This window comes from Anastrepha obliqua, chromosome 5 (assembly GCF_027943255.1).
Source record: "Anastrepha obliqua isolate idAnaObli1 chromosome 5, idAnaObli1_1.0, whole genome shotgun sequence".
In the NCBI taxonomy this organism is placed as follows: Eukaryota; Metazoa; Arthropoda; class Insecta; order Diptera; family Tephritidae; genus Anastrepha; species Anastrepha obliqua.
The window spans coordinates 26,683,077-26,699,441 of NC_072896.1; the positions used below are offsets into that span (position 1 = coordinate 26,683,077).

A 16,365-nucleotide genomic window follows, 5' to 3' on the forward strand; every position below is an offset into this window, starting at 1 on the left:
TAAAACCGTATAATGGGAGGCAATTGGGCTACTATGTCTACTGGTGGATTGTGAAATGATGTGCTAGTGTGATGTGATGTGATATAATGTGATACAGTCCGCGAAAAACCTACGAAGGCATAACATTTTTTATATGAGAAAAATGCGCAACATCGACGAGGAAAAAAATTATCAAAAATCAAGTTCAAGTTTTAGCCACTTGCACTTTATTGTACTAAAATTAAATATGTATAATAATAAAACTGCGTACTTTGTTTTTGGATTTAAATTGTGATGATTTTTGAAACTTTGGTTAAAATTTGTGAAATTTTTATACAAATTTCTTAAACAGTCTTTGACAGACTTTTATTTATATGCTATTTGTTGTAGAACGAACAATATTTTTATAGAAATTTAATGGTAATTAACAAATCAAAGGAAGTGTAGTCAAAACTAGTCAAAATGATGTCATGCTTTAGTATATTCGCGGGCCATGATCACAGGTGCCATGAGTACGACATCTGATGATGCCCTTAATGCCATTCTGAACATGCAACCTCTAGATCTTCAAATTGGAAAGGAACCAATGAAGGCGGCGTATAGGCTCGAGTTAAACGGAGTCTGGGGAAATGAAGTAAGCACTGGCCACAGTCAGATATACCACCAGTTGTCAGAGCGGTGCACATTATTCTCGATGCCGGTGGCCAATCGGGTGCCTGTCGTTAGCTTCGATAGGAAGTATGACGTTTTGAGTCCAGATAGAGAGCTCCTCATAAAAATATCTGCCGTTCGGAGTCGGCTTGAAACTGTAGGTCCCCCCATTTGTGGAGGAACATCAAGACGCACACCACAAATAGGAGGAGGAGCTCGGCCAAACACCCAAAAAGAGTGTACACGGCAATTATACATATATATATACCACGTAGTACAAAGCACAACCTGTCGCTTGAGTCTCCCTTTTTTTTTTTTGCTGAACATAGATTTGCAGGAGTAGAAGGCTATACTGGTCTGGTTTGCCCGATTTTCAAAGTGTGGCTTCCAATGGAGTTTGGAATCAAGTATCACTCGTAAATTACTTATTAAAAGTGGTAAGCCTAATCTATTCAGGATCAGGCTGAGTTTTCTTCTTTCAAAATTCAAACCACCACTCAAATTCGAAATTCATAAACGCATGCGGTTGCTTTTGTGAGAGAAGCGCAATGTGTCATGTCTTCACTTTTCGGTTTTGACATCGTCAATATTTGGTTGCATCAGTCCTCAAAAAGGCACGAAATGTGAACCACCACAGAACCAGCTTTTTTATTAAACTATCCCAATTTGCTCGGCAGGGCAATGACTATGCCGCTAAAGGCATCAATGAAATCTCATTTACGCTATAGAAAACTGCTGTGTGCTGCCTAAAATTATAAAAAGTGTGCAATTTCCTACGGCTGCATTCACCTTATCTTCCTTTGAACTTACTATTTCGCTTTCAAACACCCTGCTCCCCCCTCGTATATCTTATTTCTTTCACTTAGTTGTCAATATTTGTGTGCATAACTGTGTGCGACGTACTATTGCAATGTGACTTCCATATTGGCTTTCGAAACATTTTGTGAAAAGTTAAATGAAAACTAGAACTAGCATAACTTTTCGTAACCATGCAACGAGCCAAACAACCAAATAACCAATCTTCGGAGCGCTCGAGTCGGTCCAACAAACTAACAACTTCTCGGTCACTAAGTCTGGCAACTTTTATTTGTTATTTTATTTGTTTTTTTTTTTTTGTTGTATTTCTAGTTGATGCAAGTACTTCCAATTGTTTTCTTTTCCCCCCCTTTTCTTTTTACCAGCTACTTTTCTTGCTCCATACACTCGCTCGTACTCGTACTTTCAATGCGTGTCTATGTGCGTGTGTGCGTGTATTAGTTGGCTTTCTGATGTATTTAGGAGCTTCACTGTGTCATTTAGTTGCACATCAAAGGCAGCGCGAAGTTATTGTCAAAGTTGTTCAAGTTTTCTACGAAAAAGTTTCATAGATTTTCGGCAATGCTAGTTTAAAATTTAACTAACTTTCTTACGTAGCAACTAAAATGCATGAGAACTGTTATTTTCAATGCTTGTTACCGTTGTCAAGCTACGCTCCACTCGCACCAGCAATTTCATAGTTTATTGTTGAAAATCAGCAAATAATATTTTCGAAATAAATTTGACAACTAAAAAAATCTGGAAAATAGTATTTCAATGTAAGCATTGTAAAGGACAAATGCATTTATTTTGCTTAAAAGAACACGAATTCATGCGAAAGCTGGATTTAAATTTAAGAATACGAGTATTTGAATGTCCAAATGCAAAGGAAAAAGTTATAAAGAAAATTATTAAATTTTGTTCGCTCTGAAAATTTTGTGTCACTCTAAAAATTTAATTTCTCTCGAAAAATGTCTTACTTAAGAAAAATATTTTGTTTTGTTTATTCGATTTGAATAAAGCAACGGCAATTGAAATTGAATTATGAGGGCAAAAACCTGCTCTCATGAATTACTTCGGAGATTACTCATACGCCATGTCTCCCTAACAACTGGCGAACAATACTTTAATTTTCAAATTTCTACTGCTTGTAAAATGTTTTGTTCTGTTAATTCTCTGTAATATGCTTACTTCTCTTTTCTGCATACGCACATACATGAATTCCAGCATGCATGCGTACATACCTACATACATACCTGCATAACACACACATAGCACTGCTATTCGCATACATCATGGAAAAAAATGTTATAGCTTCTGACATGTTGGTATCTCACTCCCTCTTTCTCTCTCTCATATAAATGGCTAACATGACTAAGCATGCATAGATATATGTTTTTAATTATGTATGCATACAGTGGACGTTATATACAAGTTTCTGCAATAATATTCCACGGATATAATTTTTGCATATTTTAACCAAAAAATTTAAGTTGACACTTTTGAAATCCTCGTATTAGTGAATTCTAAACTCTTCGCAGTATTGGAAAACTGCCCAGTTACTGCTAAATAAGTTACTGCTCTCCTTATTTCTAAACTTTGTAGAGATCATGATAAGCTCTGAATGATCGGCGATCGATAGTAGTCACGCTGACAGGCAATTCACTCGCTTCAAGATACCTCAGTAATACGAAAATACTCTACAACTATAAATAATAGTCCAACTGCTCTTAGTAGTGGCTATTCAAGTTGTGACAAATTTTAGGGAGAAGAAGAGCTTTTTTTTTAGGCGTACCTGCGCAGCCCAATCAGTTACGCCAGGTTAAGCAATTTTTTTATTATTGTCATTGAAAAACATATTTTTTTTTTGTTTTACATAAAGAATTGATCTAATGAATAAAAACGATTTTCAATTGATATCGATTGTTTTCCTTCAACTTTCACGTCTCTAGATCAGGAAGGAGCCTTAAGAAAAAATTTCAAGCATGCCATTTTACAGCCTAGCAAATTTTGGGAAAATAAAGTGGAACTTCCCAGTGGCTCAAAATTTGCGTTGCTTTCTGACAATTTTTTTTTGCTGTTATGTTGCACATTTTTTTGTTTTATATAAAACAATTCGCGCACTTTTCGTGGCAATTAGTGCCATTTTAAACTTGCACGTTGTTCTACTTAAACGGAATGGTCTATAAAACTGCGAGACTAAATTTTTTTTTTTTAATTCTGAATAAAAATTTTGAAATTTTGATGAAAATTTGCAAATTAATAATTTGCGACATAGTTTGCAAATTTTTATTAATTTACAAATTTTCATTAAAAGTTCAAAATTTTTATTCAGATTAAAAAAAAATTAAAATTTGCTAATTCTTATAAATTTGCGACATAGTTTGAAATTTTGCGTTATGTGAATTTTGATGTAGTAAATAAAAATGCAACAGAAGTAGTGAAACGTAAAAGTAGGTTAGTGCGTGGCTACCATTCGGAAGTGGCTAGGTTCAAATTTCCGTGCATGAAACAGCAAAATGATAGGAAACGTTTTTTTCTAATAGCCCCTCGACAGGCAATGGCAAACCTACGAGTGTTTCTGCCCTGCAAAAGCTGCTCATAAAAAATCACTTGCCGCTTCTAGTTACTGATGAATTTCACCAGATGTGTGATATTTAAACCCGCAATATTCGCCGGTATAGCGAAAAAGTGAGAGCCCAGATGTCTAAGCCTTTGCCCGACGAGAGCAGGACAGCTGAAAAGAAGATGCTGAGATGATTCCATCTCGTCCTCTGGACAGGTTCTGCAGAAAGAACTTGAAGCAATCCCACGACCGACCACATAGACACCTAACGGGGAATGTCCGGTAAGGATACCTACCAAATTCGAGAACTGCGGCTTTGTTTGCATTAGAAGGTCCCTCGAGCGCCACTGAACTACCCGTGGTCAGAAGGATCTCGAGCAAACACCTATAAGAAGTATATGCGCCAGTTATTTTTTTATATTTTTGATTTCTAATTCAAGCAGAATTTAAAAAATATTTATAAATAGTCAAAACTTGTCTCACGATGTGGTACACTTCATTTTGACGCTGACAGTACATACGAATTTTATAGAATAAATTACTTTTCTCTACTTTCATTCCACTACTTAGTTATAAATACTTACGATTCTCCCACCGTGCAACGTTCATAAACAGAATAAAATAATTTTTTACATTATCACGTTCCTAATTACGAGTACTACTACTTTGTGCAATCCCATTCTGTTGTTTTTTTGCTTTTTTTTTGTTTCTGTGCTTTTTTTGTTTTATTCTCGCTTTTGATGACATGCTTTTACAAGCCATCATTGTTTGCGTTGGCATCGTTATCAACTGTGTACGTCAGTGATGTGGGGATCAGCCATTGTTATCCATTGTCTCTTTGAGCTAAATTCATTGTTATTGGTATTTTTATTCGTACCCTTGTCATTTTCAATGAGTAGTCGCCACACTTTGTTGTGAATAACTAAGTTGGTAGCCACCCACTAAGCGACGCTGAGCTGGGCTCGTAAAAATAACGGCAATACTTGGCGCGCGTTGTTGAATTTTAATTATACAACTGAGGCAGAATAACATCGTCGTCGTTAAATCGCTGTTAGCCAGCGCGTTAAGTTCAGCCAATCCTTTTCTAACTCGGCTTGCTTGACTTTTGTACATCATGCATTTGTACTTCATTTCTATTTTCTTAGCCCTTTTACTACACACGCATACATTTATTCACTTACATAACAATTAATTTGCTTCTTGCAGTTATCGCTTCACACAAATCGCTGTGGATGCACAGATAAAAACGCCCGGCGGAAAGACTTACGATGTGATATTCATTGGCACAGGTAAGTAAAATGGAGGGGAATTGGGTGTGGAGGGGGGTTTATGTATGAATAATTTTGTTTTTGTTTTCTTTACTTCTATATCCATCACATGTAACTTGACTCTGCTTCCATTACAGATCATGGGAAAATTATAAAATCCGTAAATGCTGAGTCCGCCGATTCCGATGCGAAAGTGTCATCGGTGGTAATTGAGGAAATCGATGTACTGCCAAAGAGTGAACCCATCAGAAATCTGGAAATTATGCGCACAATGCAGTATGGTAAGTTTTGATTGGAAAATCTATAAAAGTCAAAAACAAAAACAAAAAAAAAAAGCAAAAAAAAAAAGCAAAAAAAAAACAGCATTCAGCTCATTCACATTGCGTTGCTCTGTTGCTGTGCTGAAAGTAGTTGAGTGGTAGTGCTGCTAGTATGAAAAGACTCATTAAAATGTTGCCACATTTTTTTTTTATTTTTTTTATTTTTCCCCTTTCTCACAGATCAACCGAAGGATGGCAGCTATGACGACGGAAAATTAATCATTGTCACCGATAGCCAAGTGATTGCAATACAATTGCATCGCTGTCATGATGACAAAATCACCAGCTGTAGGTGAGTGTGAGATGCGACGTTTTTGGAGTACGCGACGTCGTCGTTAGGTCGTTGTTGCACCCGCGTTGGCAGCGTGATTTTTGCTTTTATTGCACTCTACGCTGCTGCTGCGTCAGTGACCATCAGCGACCGTCAGCGGTTAGCCGTTGCATACATTTGTGCGGCGTGCGACAGTTAATACATTGTAAAAACGCGAATTTACTTTTAATTCTCTTTTGTTTAATTTGTATTTCATATATACATTTTTTCATTGTTCTTTCTCTACATCCATCTACCTTGCGTCTCTTTCTCTGCTCTGCTTGAGTAGTGAGTGTGTGGCGCTGCAGGATCCGTACTGTGCTTGGGATAAAATTGCTGGCAAATGTCGTTCGCATGGTGCGCCGCGTTGGTTGGAAGAGAATTATTTTTATCAGAATGTTGCAACTGGGCAACATGCGGCATGCCCATCAGGTAAGTTGCATGCATACAGTTGTTGTTACACGTGTACATTTATTTAAGTGTGTCGGTATGGCAGATTTTTTTTTTTTTTTTTTTTTTGTTTTTTTATTACTGACTATCCTGCAGTCAAACCAAACAAACCAAATAGACTAAGGGCGAGGAAGAGGAAGAGGAAAATGCAATATAAAGGCGAAAAATTCAACAATATTAATTTTTATCATTCTATCATTATAATAACGAACATTTCATGAGCGGCATTGGTAAGCCTGGCAGAGATTTGGCTGCGTGCCAGAAAATGGCGTATTGCCAAGTTTTACTGAAATTAAATTCCACAGTTGGTGTAGTGCAACTGAGTGGTAAAAAATGTATACATTTTTGTCGAAGCCACTGCAAATATCTACAATACGTGGAGCAGTGGAGGCAGCCTTTAGAGTAGCTTTCAGTTGGCTAAATTATTTGTGCACTTGGCATGGTTGTCTTATGACACAGAAGGTAATGATTTTTTTTTTCAATTTTTGCTCTCTTGGCCTCTTTTAATTTTAAACGTAATGGCAGCTTTAGAACAGCCTGTCAGCTATAGAGATACACTGCGCTAAATAACTGTAACTGGACTTATTTACAAATTTTGGCTGTTTACTTTTTCAATTTAAATTTTTTTCCTATAAAAATTGAGTAAGAATTCTATAACAAATACCAAATTTTCGAAATTTGTGTAAATTAGAGAAAAAAATCAACGAGTTTTGAATACCATTCCACGACTTTCTAGAACAATTCCGAATACGCAAATTTATAGCCCATTGAATTTTGATATAATAAAGTGCAAGTCTCAAGACCATCAAATAAAGGGTGGTTCAGTTTCAAGGGTCGGTGTTTATTTTGAATAAAATACAATTTTTTTAAGAAATTATTATCATTTCTCTTTATTATGATAATATTGGTATGGCTCAATTACGTATGCAATAAAATATCGGCCTCGGCAGCACACCTCCATCCGATGGTCTAAATTTTCGATGACGCTGAAGCATAATTGAGGTTCTATGCCCTTAATGTGCCGAATTATCTCATCCTTTAGCCCTTGAATTGTTGCTGGCTTATCGACGTACACCTTTTCTTTCAAATAACCCCAAAAAAAGAAGGGCAACGGTGTCGTTGACGTTTAGGTGTGATTCAAATTCAACATCGGCCTTGAAATTTAATCACTACAAATAAGTTTGGGGCTCAGAATGAACTCTACATTTTTTACTTTATCCAACTATCCAAATTTAAGGAAACTGTGGCCTATACATACGAAAAAATTGTATAATATTCCCACAAAAAGAAAAAAATCCTCCACTGCAGTTAGAGATAATAAAAAAATCAGCCATTAAGACACTTTTTTTTAATTTTATATCTACGATTAACTTTTTATGTTAATATCTATATATATTTTACATAACCTAAACCACAAACAAAAAAATATCAAGAACAAAAACAAGTATTCAAAACAATAACGTTTTATTTTTTCTTTATTTTCGTATCTATCATTTATAATCACCTCATTTGCCCCATTTTCATTTCCATCGCAAACTCCATCTCTTTTGTGTAATCATCCACACTATATTGCAAACATTTTTCCCATTTAACGACCAACTCTCTGGCACTCTATCATTGCACCGCCTCTATTCTCAGCATACACTCCATTCACATTTGCAGGTAAAATCAATTCCAAAGACGCGAATGTGGGCGAACAAAAAGGCTATCGCGACGATATGGATTTATTGGATTCACGGCGTCAAGGCAAGGATCAAGAAATCATCAATATAATGGGTGATAAAAACTTCGAAGGTAAGACGAAAATGGCTTCACTCTATGCGCAATTCTAAAAAAATCAAAAGAAAAAAATCCTCCAACTTCCTAACCCCAGCAGCAGTACGGTTGTGTTTGCAAATGTATGTGTAGGTGTACAAATGTATGTGCATGCATGCGTGTGTGCGTGTGCACCTACAAGCCACCAATTCCTAACCCTTCCCCCCCCCCCCCCCCCCCCCTCGCGCCTTTTTCACTTGACAAAGCACCACTAACTTATAAATACTTGAAAGTAGCCAGCCAGCAGACATTCACTCAGCTGTGCTGAGATGTTGATGATTTTAGTGCAGCACAGCTGTGCGGATTCTTGGCATATGCACATCCTTAGAGCATCGTTCAATGTATTTTTGTGTTTTTTTTTATGCATGTCTTTATTGCTTTTATTATTGTAGTGTTAGTAGCTCTGGTTTACATGGAAATTTATTTCATTTTTAACGTTCAGTGTTCAACTACTTTCTTTGACTTCCCCCACAACTACCTCCACCTCACCCATATTTGCATGGTTTTTGTTGTTTTTTATGATGTTATGATGCATTGTTTTTCTCCTATTAAATTCTTTTATTAAGTAGGTGTTTATATTTTTGTTTATATGCATTTGTGTGTGTGCTCGAAGTGGCTGCTTTCACTGCGTGGCTGGCAGCTTGTCTACTCCGAGCAACTCACACAGCCATGCACCATATGTTTGTGTGTGTATGTGTGGGTACAATATTTGAATTTAAGTATGAGTTATTAGATGCACGAGTAGCAATCTCTGTGCGTATGTGTGTGTTTGCGCTTTTCTATAGCCTCGCATACACTTTGTCGTTTTAGTTTGTCATATTTTTTCATTGTTGATTTATTTGGCATTTCATGCGTCTGCAGCTGCATTGATTGGATCAGTTTATGCTTTCAATCAAAGTGTAATTTCTTTTGTTTGTATTTTTGTTTTTATATCATATTTATATACTCGCATGTTGATGTTGTTTCTCTAAATATAGAGGTTATCCTTAAGTGTGTGCTGTTGTGACTGTAGTGTCTTATTTATATTTGTGCAATTTATTCGGCATATAAATTTATTTGATTAATATTTTATCCTTAAGCTGAATTTCAAATTGTTATGTGCATTTGAAGTATAATAGACTTTGTAAGTAAATAAACAAAAAAGTGATAGATAGCGCATCTGCTATACTAGGTGGTTCTTAAAACGTTTCGAATTGAAGGGGAAACATACCTATAAACGGCCATATTTCCCCTGATTTTCATTAAAACAATTTAAAATGAAGAAGTCAATATATTTATTTTTTTCAAAATTGGCATACAGTTTATTTAAAGTTAAAGGGCTGTAGGAACTATATTATAATATTGGAAATTTCCGCATAAAAATTTCACAGTATATTCTTAAGATACTATACTTTCGAAATATCGAAAAAAAACGATTTTTTGAAAATTCAGGACGTATCTGAACCCCTTTATCTTTTTTAAGTTGTAACAATGATTTGGGTTTTTTCGAAAATGCAGAATACAATTTTAATAATACGCTTCATTATTTTTGCAACTAAAAATCTTAATATTTGCAACTTAATTCAGAATATGCTTGGGTTGTTCTGCGTTTAAAGCTCCTCGGTGGGAGATAGTTTGGTTATTGGTCAACTTTTTTTGTTATCTAGAAAAAATTGCTTGCACCTGAAATTCGGATTTTTAGTTGTTTAATCATCAAAATTTTTTGTTGCCTTCAAAATAGGCTCCATTCGAAGCAATACACTTATGCCAACGATTACTCCAGTCATCAAAGCACCTTTCAAACGCATTTGAAGAGATCTTCTTCAGCTCCTTCAACGAATTCTCCTTAATGACCTCTATCGACTCGAAGCGGCGTCCGCGGAGAGGCCATTTAAGTTTTAGGAAAAGTAAAAAGTCACAGGTAGCTAAATTCGGTGAATGCGGTGGTTGTTCGATGTTATTTGTCGAGTTTGTGGTCAAAAAAGTGTACACAATATGAGCCCTGTGAGGCGGTGCGTTATCATGGTGCAAGATCCATGAGTTTTCTTCCCACAAATTGGGCCGTTTCCTACTCACATTCTCTCTCAGACGTCGCATAACTTCCAAATGATATTTTTTATTTACCGTGAAACCATTTGGAACGTATTCCGAGTGCACAACACCCTAATAATCAAAGAAAACGAGTAGCATAACTTTCAATTTTGACCGACTTTGACCTGTTTTTTTGGGTTTCGACTCATGTGGATAGCGCCATTCACCCGCCTCTTGACTGGTTTGCATGTCAAACTAATATACCCACATCTCATCACCTTTTATGATGCGCTGGATAAACGTTGGACCCGAATTCACTTTCGCCACCTTCTTCCGTTGAAATTTTTGAAAGAAATTCAACTCTCTTGGAACGAGTCGAGCAGTTTCGTGTCTCATGCCCAATTGATGGTGTAAAATGTTGCGAATTTTTCGTGAGATACGCTAAGGTCACGAGCTACCTTCTTTAAATTTAAATGATGGTTTTCTAGTACCATATTCTTGACTTTGTGGACATTTTCATTCGTTAAAGACGTTGATGGGCGACCAGATCGAGGCAAATCTTCCACGACTTCTCGGTCCTCTGCAAAAGCCTTATACCACTCGTAGACCCGTGTGTTTGATAAAGCACACTTGCCATAGGCTATCTCCAAAATTTTCAACGATTCGGCAGACACAATCCCATTCAAAACTTAACGTTCAAAAATTTAAGGCGAATTCTTTGCTCGAAAATCGCAGAGCAAACCTGCGGTTGACTGACATAGAGAACAGTTTTACCAACATTCCAGCAAACAAAAATTTAGACCTATGTGTAACGCGAGCTTGTTAAATGAACAATTACCGGTATTTTTTTGACAGAATGTAGTAACGCTGCATACTCAGTTTTTTCTTTCTCATCAATTTAACTTATTTAAATTTTAAATTTTAAAGGATTACATTTTGAAAAAAATGTTTCAAATACCAATATTCCCTCAGTGATTTTAAAATGGATATCAAAGGAATGGAATGTGGATTTCCATACAAAGAAGTCGGTATTATTTTTCGATTCGAATTATTAAATGTTTTATGTTTTCAGACTTCCGCTCAAAATTGTTCGGAAAAATATTAACATTTACGTGAGCTAGGCCGATTTTTTATAAGTACCTCCAAAAATCTCATAATTTCCGTTACTAAAAATTTTAAATGTTGTTGCTCAGACGTTTTAAACTTAAAATCTTCTGTCATCTGAGATTAATTTAAGGAAAGAATTATTTTAACAAATTTTATTTTTAAAAGACTCGATTTTTTGGGTTATTTTCAAGTTGGCACAACCCACGAAAGCCTTAATATTATTTTTCCGATATTATTATATTTTAGCAGATGTCTTACACCAGTAGTGAAAAAATAATAGAAACATAGCAACTTCTTTTCGCACGGCACCCTAGTAAACAGGTCTACAAATAAATAAAAGTATTTTTATAACTCTTTGTGTGTGTACTTTTCCTTTGATTTGATAGTTCAGTCACTAGAGTCGCCACAAATTTATTTTGTTTTCTTAACCTTGAAGAATAAAGAAAGAAATTGGAAAATTTCTTTTCAATAATTATTAAAAAATATGAACTTGAAAATTTTTTTTCATTCATATCAAAACGAGCATATCAACAAGAATTTCAGTTTATTTCTTTAAGAAAATATTGTAGGTGCTTTCTACAGGCCCGTCGAGGTAAATCCGGAATGTTGAACTTAAAAACAAAACTATTGGATATTTACTCAAAAATAATTTTATTTGCACTTAACTTTGTATAATGTGAGTACACATATCATAGTTGAAAATTATGAAATTTAACCTCCATCTCGTGCAATTACCTGCTCCAGCCGGGACCTGAAGCGCCCACATGCGCGAGCTACCTCCTCTTTGTCCATTGTGGTCATCACTTCCTCGATGGTTGTCTTCAAAGCGTGCTTACTGTTATGAGGCTTCGCGTTAACTTTTGCTTCAGTTGTGCCCCACACGTAATAATTAAGAGGATTGCAGTCTGGGCTTGAAGGTGGCCAAAAATCTGGTGGCCAGTGGTAGGGTAGGTTATTCTGGAGCCAACCTGAATCTTCTTTGCCGTGTGAGCAGGTGCGGAGTCCTGCTGAAACACATATTCTCTTCCAGCAGCCACGAGGTCCATCCAGGGGTTTCGTAAACTTGCGTTTTTTTTGTAGCCAAACCACTCAATTATCTCTTTAGGGCTTTTTCCGGCGCGAAGTGACTCTAGTATCGCAGCTCTTCTGTCCTGCTCTTGACTCATCGTTTCACTAGCACTTACTCCGACGCTCCAATGTCAGTCAGGAAACAATACACTAAAAATATATCCCTTTATCAGCGGTTTTAGACTTAACGCTACTGCTCCAGAGCTTTCGAAATGTTTTCCGGATTTACCTCGACGGCCCTGCATATTCTATTCCAACTTAATTCAAAGAATATTTTTATTTGGTTGTTGTCGTTTTTGACCCGCTGAAAAAACTGATGCTACGCCTCTTGCTTCTGAAACGTACTGGAACTTTTCAAAGGCATTTTTGTATCATTTTGGTATTTCATGCCCGGCGATGAAATTATGGAACGGATACATTATTGATGTGAAAGGCAGAACCGACATTTATTGCGCTTATTTATAAAACAAAAATGACGCTACTGTGCATCCCTCGTATTTTATTAAAATTTTTTTTCCTAGCAACAATTTTTTTAATTGTTTTTAACCCAAAAGTTGTAATATATCCTTACCTACTTCTATTAACAATTGATATGTACAAGGGGCAGTCCAAAATAAACAAGACTGAGCTAAAAGCTCCTCGAAGGAGAGTTTCAGGTCATTGACCGGAATGTCCTTCAGAATGTCGGTACAAGCCGCTTGGATGGCCTCTACGGACGCAAAACATTTTCCTTTCATGGCCAAGTGTAATTTTCGGAATAGGTAGAAGTCACAGAGGGCCATATCAGGTGAATACCGTGAGTGATTGATGATTAAATTGCGATTTTTAGTCAAAAAATCAGTCACAAGAGTGGATCGATGAGATGGCACATTATCATGCAATACGCGCCGTCTCCCTCTTTCGCGCTATTCAGGGCGAAAGCGACGAATGCGATGCAACAAACGCTTCAAAACGCCAAGATAGAAAATTGCTTTGACGGTTTGGCCTGTTGGCACAAACTCATTGTGGACAATTCCTTAGAATCGTAAAAACAAATGAGCATCGACTTGATTTTTTACTTTTCCAAACGCGTTTTTTTTTGGTTGGTGGCTCGTCTGGGGTCTTCCGTTCGGCACTTTGGAAACACCACGTTTCATCACCAGTTACAATTTTGTAAAGAAAGTTCTCGTCTTTTTTCGCCTCTTTAATGAGGTCTTTCGAATCTTGAATTGTGAGTTATTTTTGGTCCTCAGTTAAGTTGTGCAGAATGAAACGAGCACAGACCTTTCGTAAACCGAAATTATCAGCTATAATGCGATAAACCGATGTTTTGGAGATGTCCAACTCCGTTTCCATGAATTTCAACGATGACTTCGGTTCATTTTTGATAAATTTACGAAAAATTTCGAGGGAGTTTTCGGTGGTTACTGATTTTGGGCGGCTCGTATGTTCATTGTCATTTATGTCCTCCCAACCATCTCTGAAACGTGAACTCTGGAACGAAATAGACAATCATCGTCATAAACTTGTTTCATCAATTCAAATGTTTCGGTAAAAGTTTTACCGATTTTAAAACCAAATTTGATTTAGCTCTTTGTTCGAAACTGATGACACAAACATATTGATACTTTAGACGCAATAACTTCGCTTCTATTGAACCGAATGTCACCCAGCTTTTACTAGAAGTCAGCTAGGGATGTAACTTCCAACGCACTAACTTATTAAAAATCTGATGCCATCAAAAACATACCAATCGCCAATCTTGTTTATTTTGGACTTGACGTTGTACTTTATTGCACCGCTGGAAAAAAATCTCACAATATGTCAGTTTTCCGCTGCTACTGCTTCCTAATACCTTAAAATAGATAAATGACAGTTAATACGTGCCATGATTGTTTTATGGTAAAGAAACTCTTAAAAATTTCTTACAAAAAAAAGCGCTATTTTGTCTCCTTTTTTATTCTTATTTGATTTTTTTTAAGCCAAGTAAGCAAATATTTTTGTGTATTACCTATGCTCAATGCATGTTCTGCTTTGTATATTTGCCGTAATAAATTTAAGTAACATAACAGACTCGATTTTGATTACAATTTAATTCCTTTTTGTGTAAAAAAAATTCTTCTAACATTTTGAGTATTTCATAATCAACTTATGCAGGCAATACTAAGCGCACATATTTTTGACAATTTTCCTTTTATGTTGTAGGCCTGCATCTAAATAAATATTTGCTTTATGCTACCCACATGTAATTTTGTGCAAATTTAATTTCAACCATCATTTGTTTTATTATTACTTTCCATTATAGTACCACGTTAAGCATTAGATTTCCCGCTCCTAAATCCTCTCTAACATCCATTTGTGCTGTAGTCATAACATAGATATGTCCCCTCCATTTAACAGAGCGAACCCAAGCACACACACACACACACCTCCTTCTATTCCTCTTGCAATTTCATTATATTGACGTTTAACTTTATTCTCTTCCTTTTTTCTTTTCTTTTTATCTTTGATTATCAACAAAAAACGAAAAAACAAAAACAATATAATCCTGGCGTTTAACATAATCCACCTCAATGTTACATATTTATGATGTCGTGCGTAACATAATCGTTGCTGTTGATGTTGCTGTTGCTGTTAATATACACTGTTGCTCTGTTGATGTTGATGTTGGTGTTGGTATTGGTATTTTTGATTTTATGCGTCCAACAACAACACAAAAAACAACACAAACATTGCTGAACATTTTACAACACTCGTAACATCGGAAAAATTCAAAAAAAAAAAAATACATAAAATTTAAACACATGAATTTTTGTATTACATCCATATATAAATTATGAAATACTATAACTTTTGAAAAAATTTAACTACTAAAAAAGGTCCACAAATTTCAGCAGATATTATCAATGCGCAGTATACCGTCGAAACGCTGGTTATGGCCGTCTTAGCGGGTTCAATTTTCTCCCTTCTAGTGGGCTTCTTTACAGGCTACTTCTGTGGCCGCCGCTGTCATAAGGATGAGGATGACAATCTGCCATACCCCGATACGGAGTATGAGTACTTTGAACAGCGTCAAAATGTCAATCGGTAAATATATTGGCGCGTGTGGTCAATTAAATTCAAACTATATTTAAGTACCTCTTTATACATACACCCTTCTGTTTATCTGCCAATCCACATAGAAATGCACTTAAATTCACTTTCTGCCACCTCTTTCTTGCACAGCATTCAAGCCGAGCCCAAGCTGCTACCTCAAGTGGAGGAGGTGACGTACGCCGAACCGGTGCTGTTGCCACAGCCACCACCACAAAATAAAATCCAACACTCGCCGAAAAGTACGCTACGTAAGCCCATGCATCATCATGGACCCAACTCAGAAACGCTCTTCCAGTTCCAGCCTGATGGCTACAATACTCAACAGACATATCGCGGTCGCGACAATTTTGGCACACTGCGATCGCATCAGGTGATGGTAAGTGCTCGCGAGATGGTGAGATAATTTAGAAAATAAAAGATCATGCGAAAAATGTATTTAATAGTGTTGGTGCAGTGGCGCATATAAAAATTCGTATAACTGAATTTTGAAAATTCGATTGCGCTATTTTTTTATATGCAAATATTAAAAATTTTGTTGCGTTTAATAAATAAAAAAAAGTAGAAGCTTATACTGGGTTAAGAGGGCTGACAATCTCTAGTCTCTCTGCTCCAGACATCACTCGTATAACTGTATTTTGAAAATTCGATTGCGCTATTTTTTTATATGCAAATATTAAAAATTTTGTTGCGTTTAATAAATAAAAAAAAGTATAAGCTTATACTGGATTAAGAGGGCTGACAATCTCTAGTCTCTCTGCTCCAGACATCACTTGCCAACACTTACTTATTCAGCTCTCAGCCTCAGATCTTTCTGAAATAAGTCAACACTTTCAATCTATTATTCTTCACTTTCAATCAGGTGGTACTTGACTTTTCTTACCCTCCATGAAGTGGTGGCCTAAAAACTTATGCCTGAATATCAAAAGTTCCAGACTTAGCATCATCATCATT

At 36.2% G+C, this 16,365-nt stretch overlaps 1 protein-coding gene across 1 annotated transcript in view; it reads left to right on the plus strand.

The window, feature by feature from the left end:
- LOC129248673 (semaphorin-1A) overlaps positions 1-16,365 on the plus strand; it is a 323,037-nt gene that overhangs the window by 274,886 nt on the left and 31,786 nt on the right. The window contains 7 exon segments of the mRNA XM_054888304.1: positions 5,198-5,280; positions 5,397-5,540; positions 5,760-5,871; positions 6,179-6,321; positions 8,002-8,133; positions 15,198-15,405; positions 15,544-15,790. Of these exon segments, the coding sequence (XP_054744279.1) occupies positions 5,198-5,280; positions 5,397-5,540; positions 5,760-5,871; positions 6,179-6,321; positions 8,002-8,133; positions 15,198-15,405; positions 15,544-15,790 (1,069 nt within the window).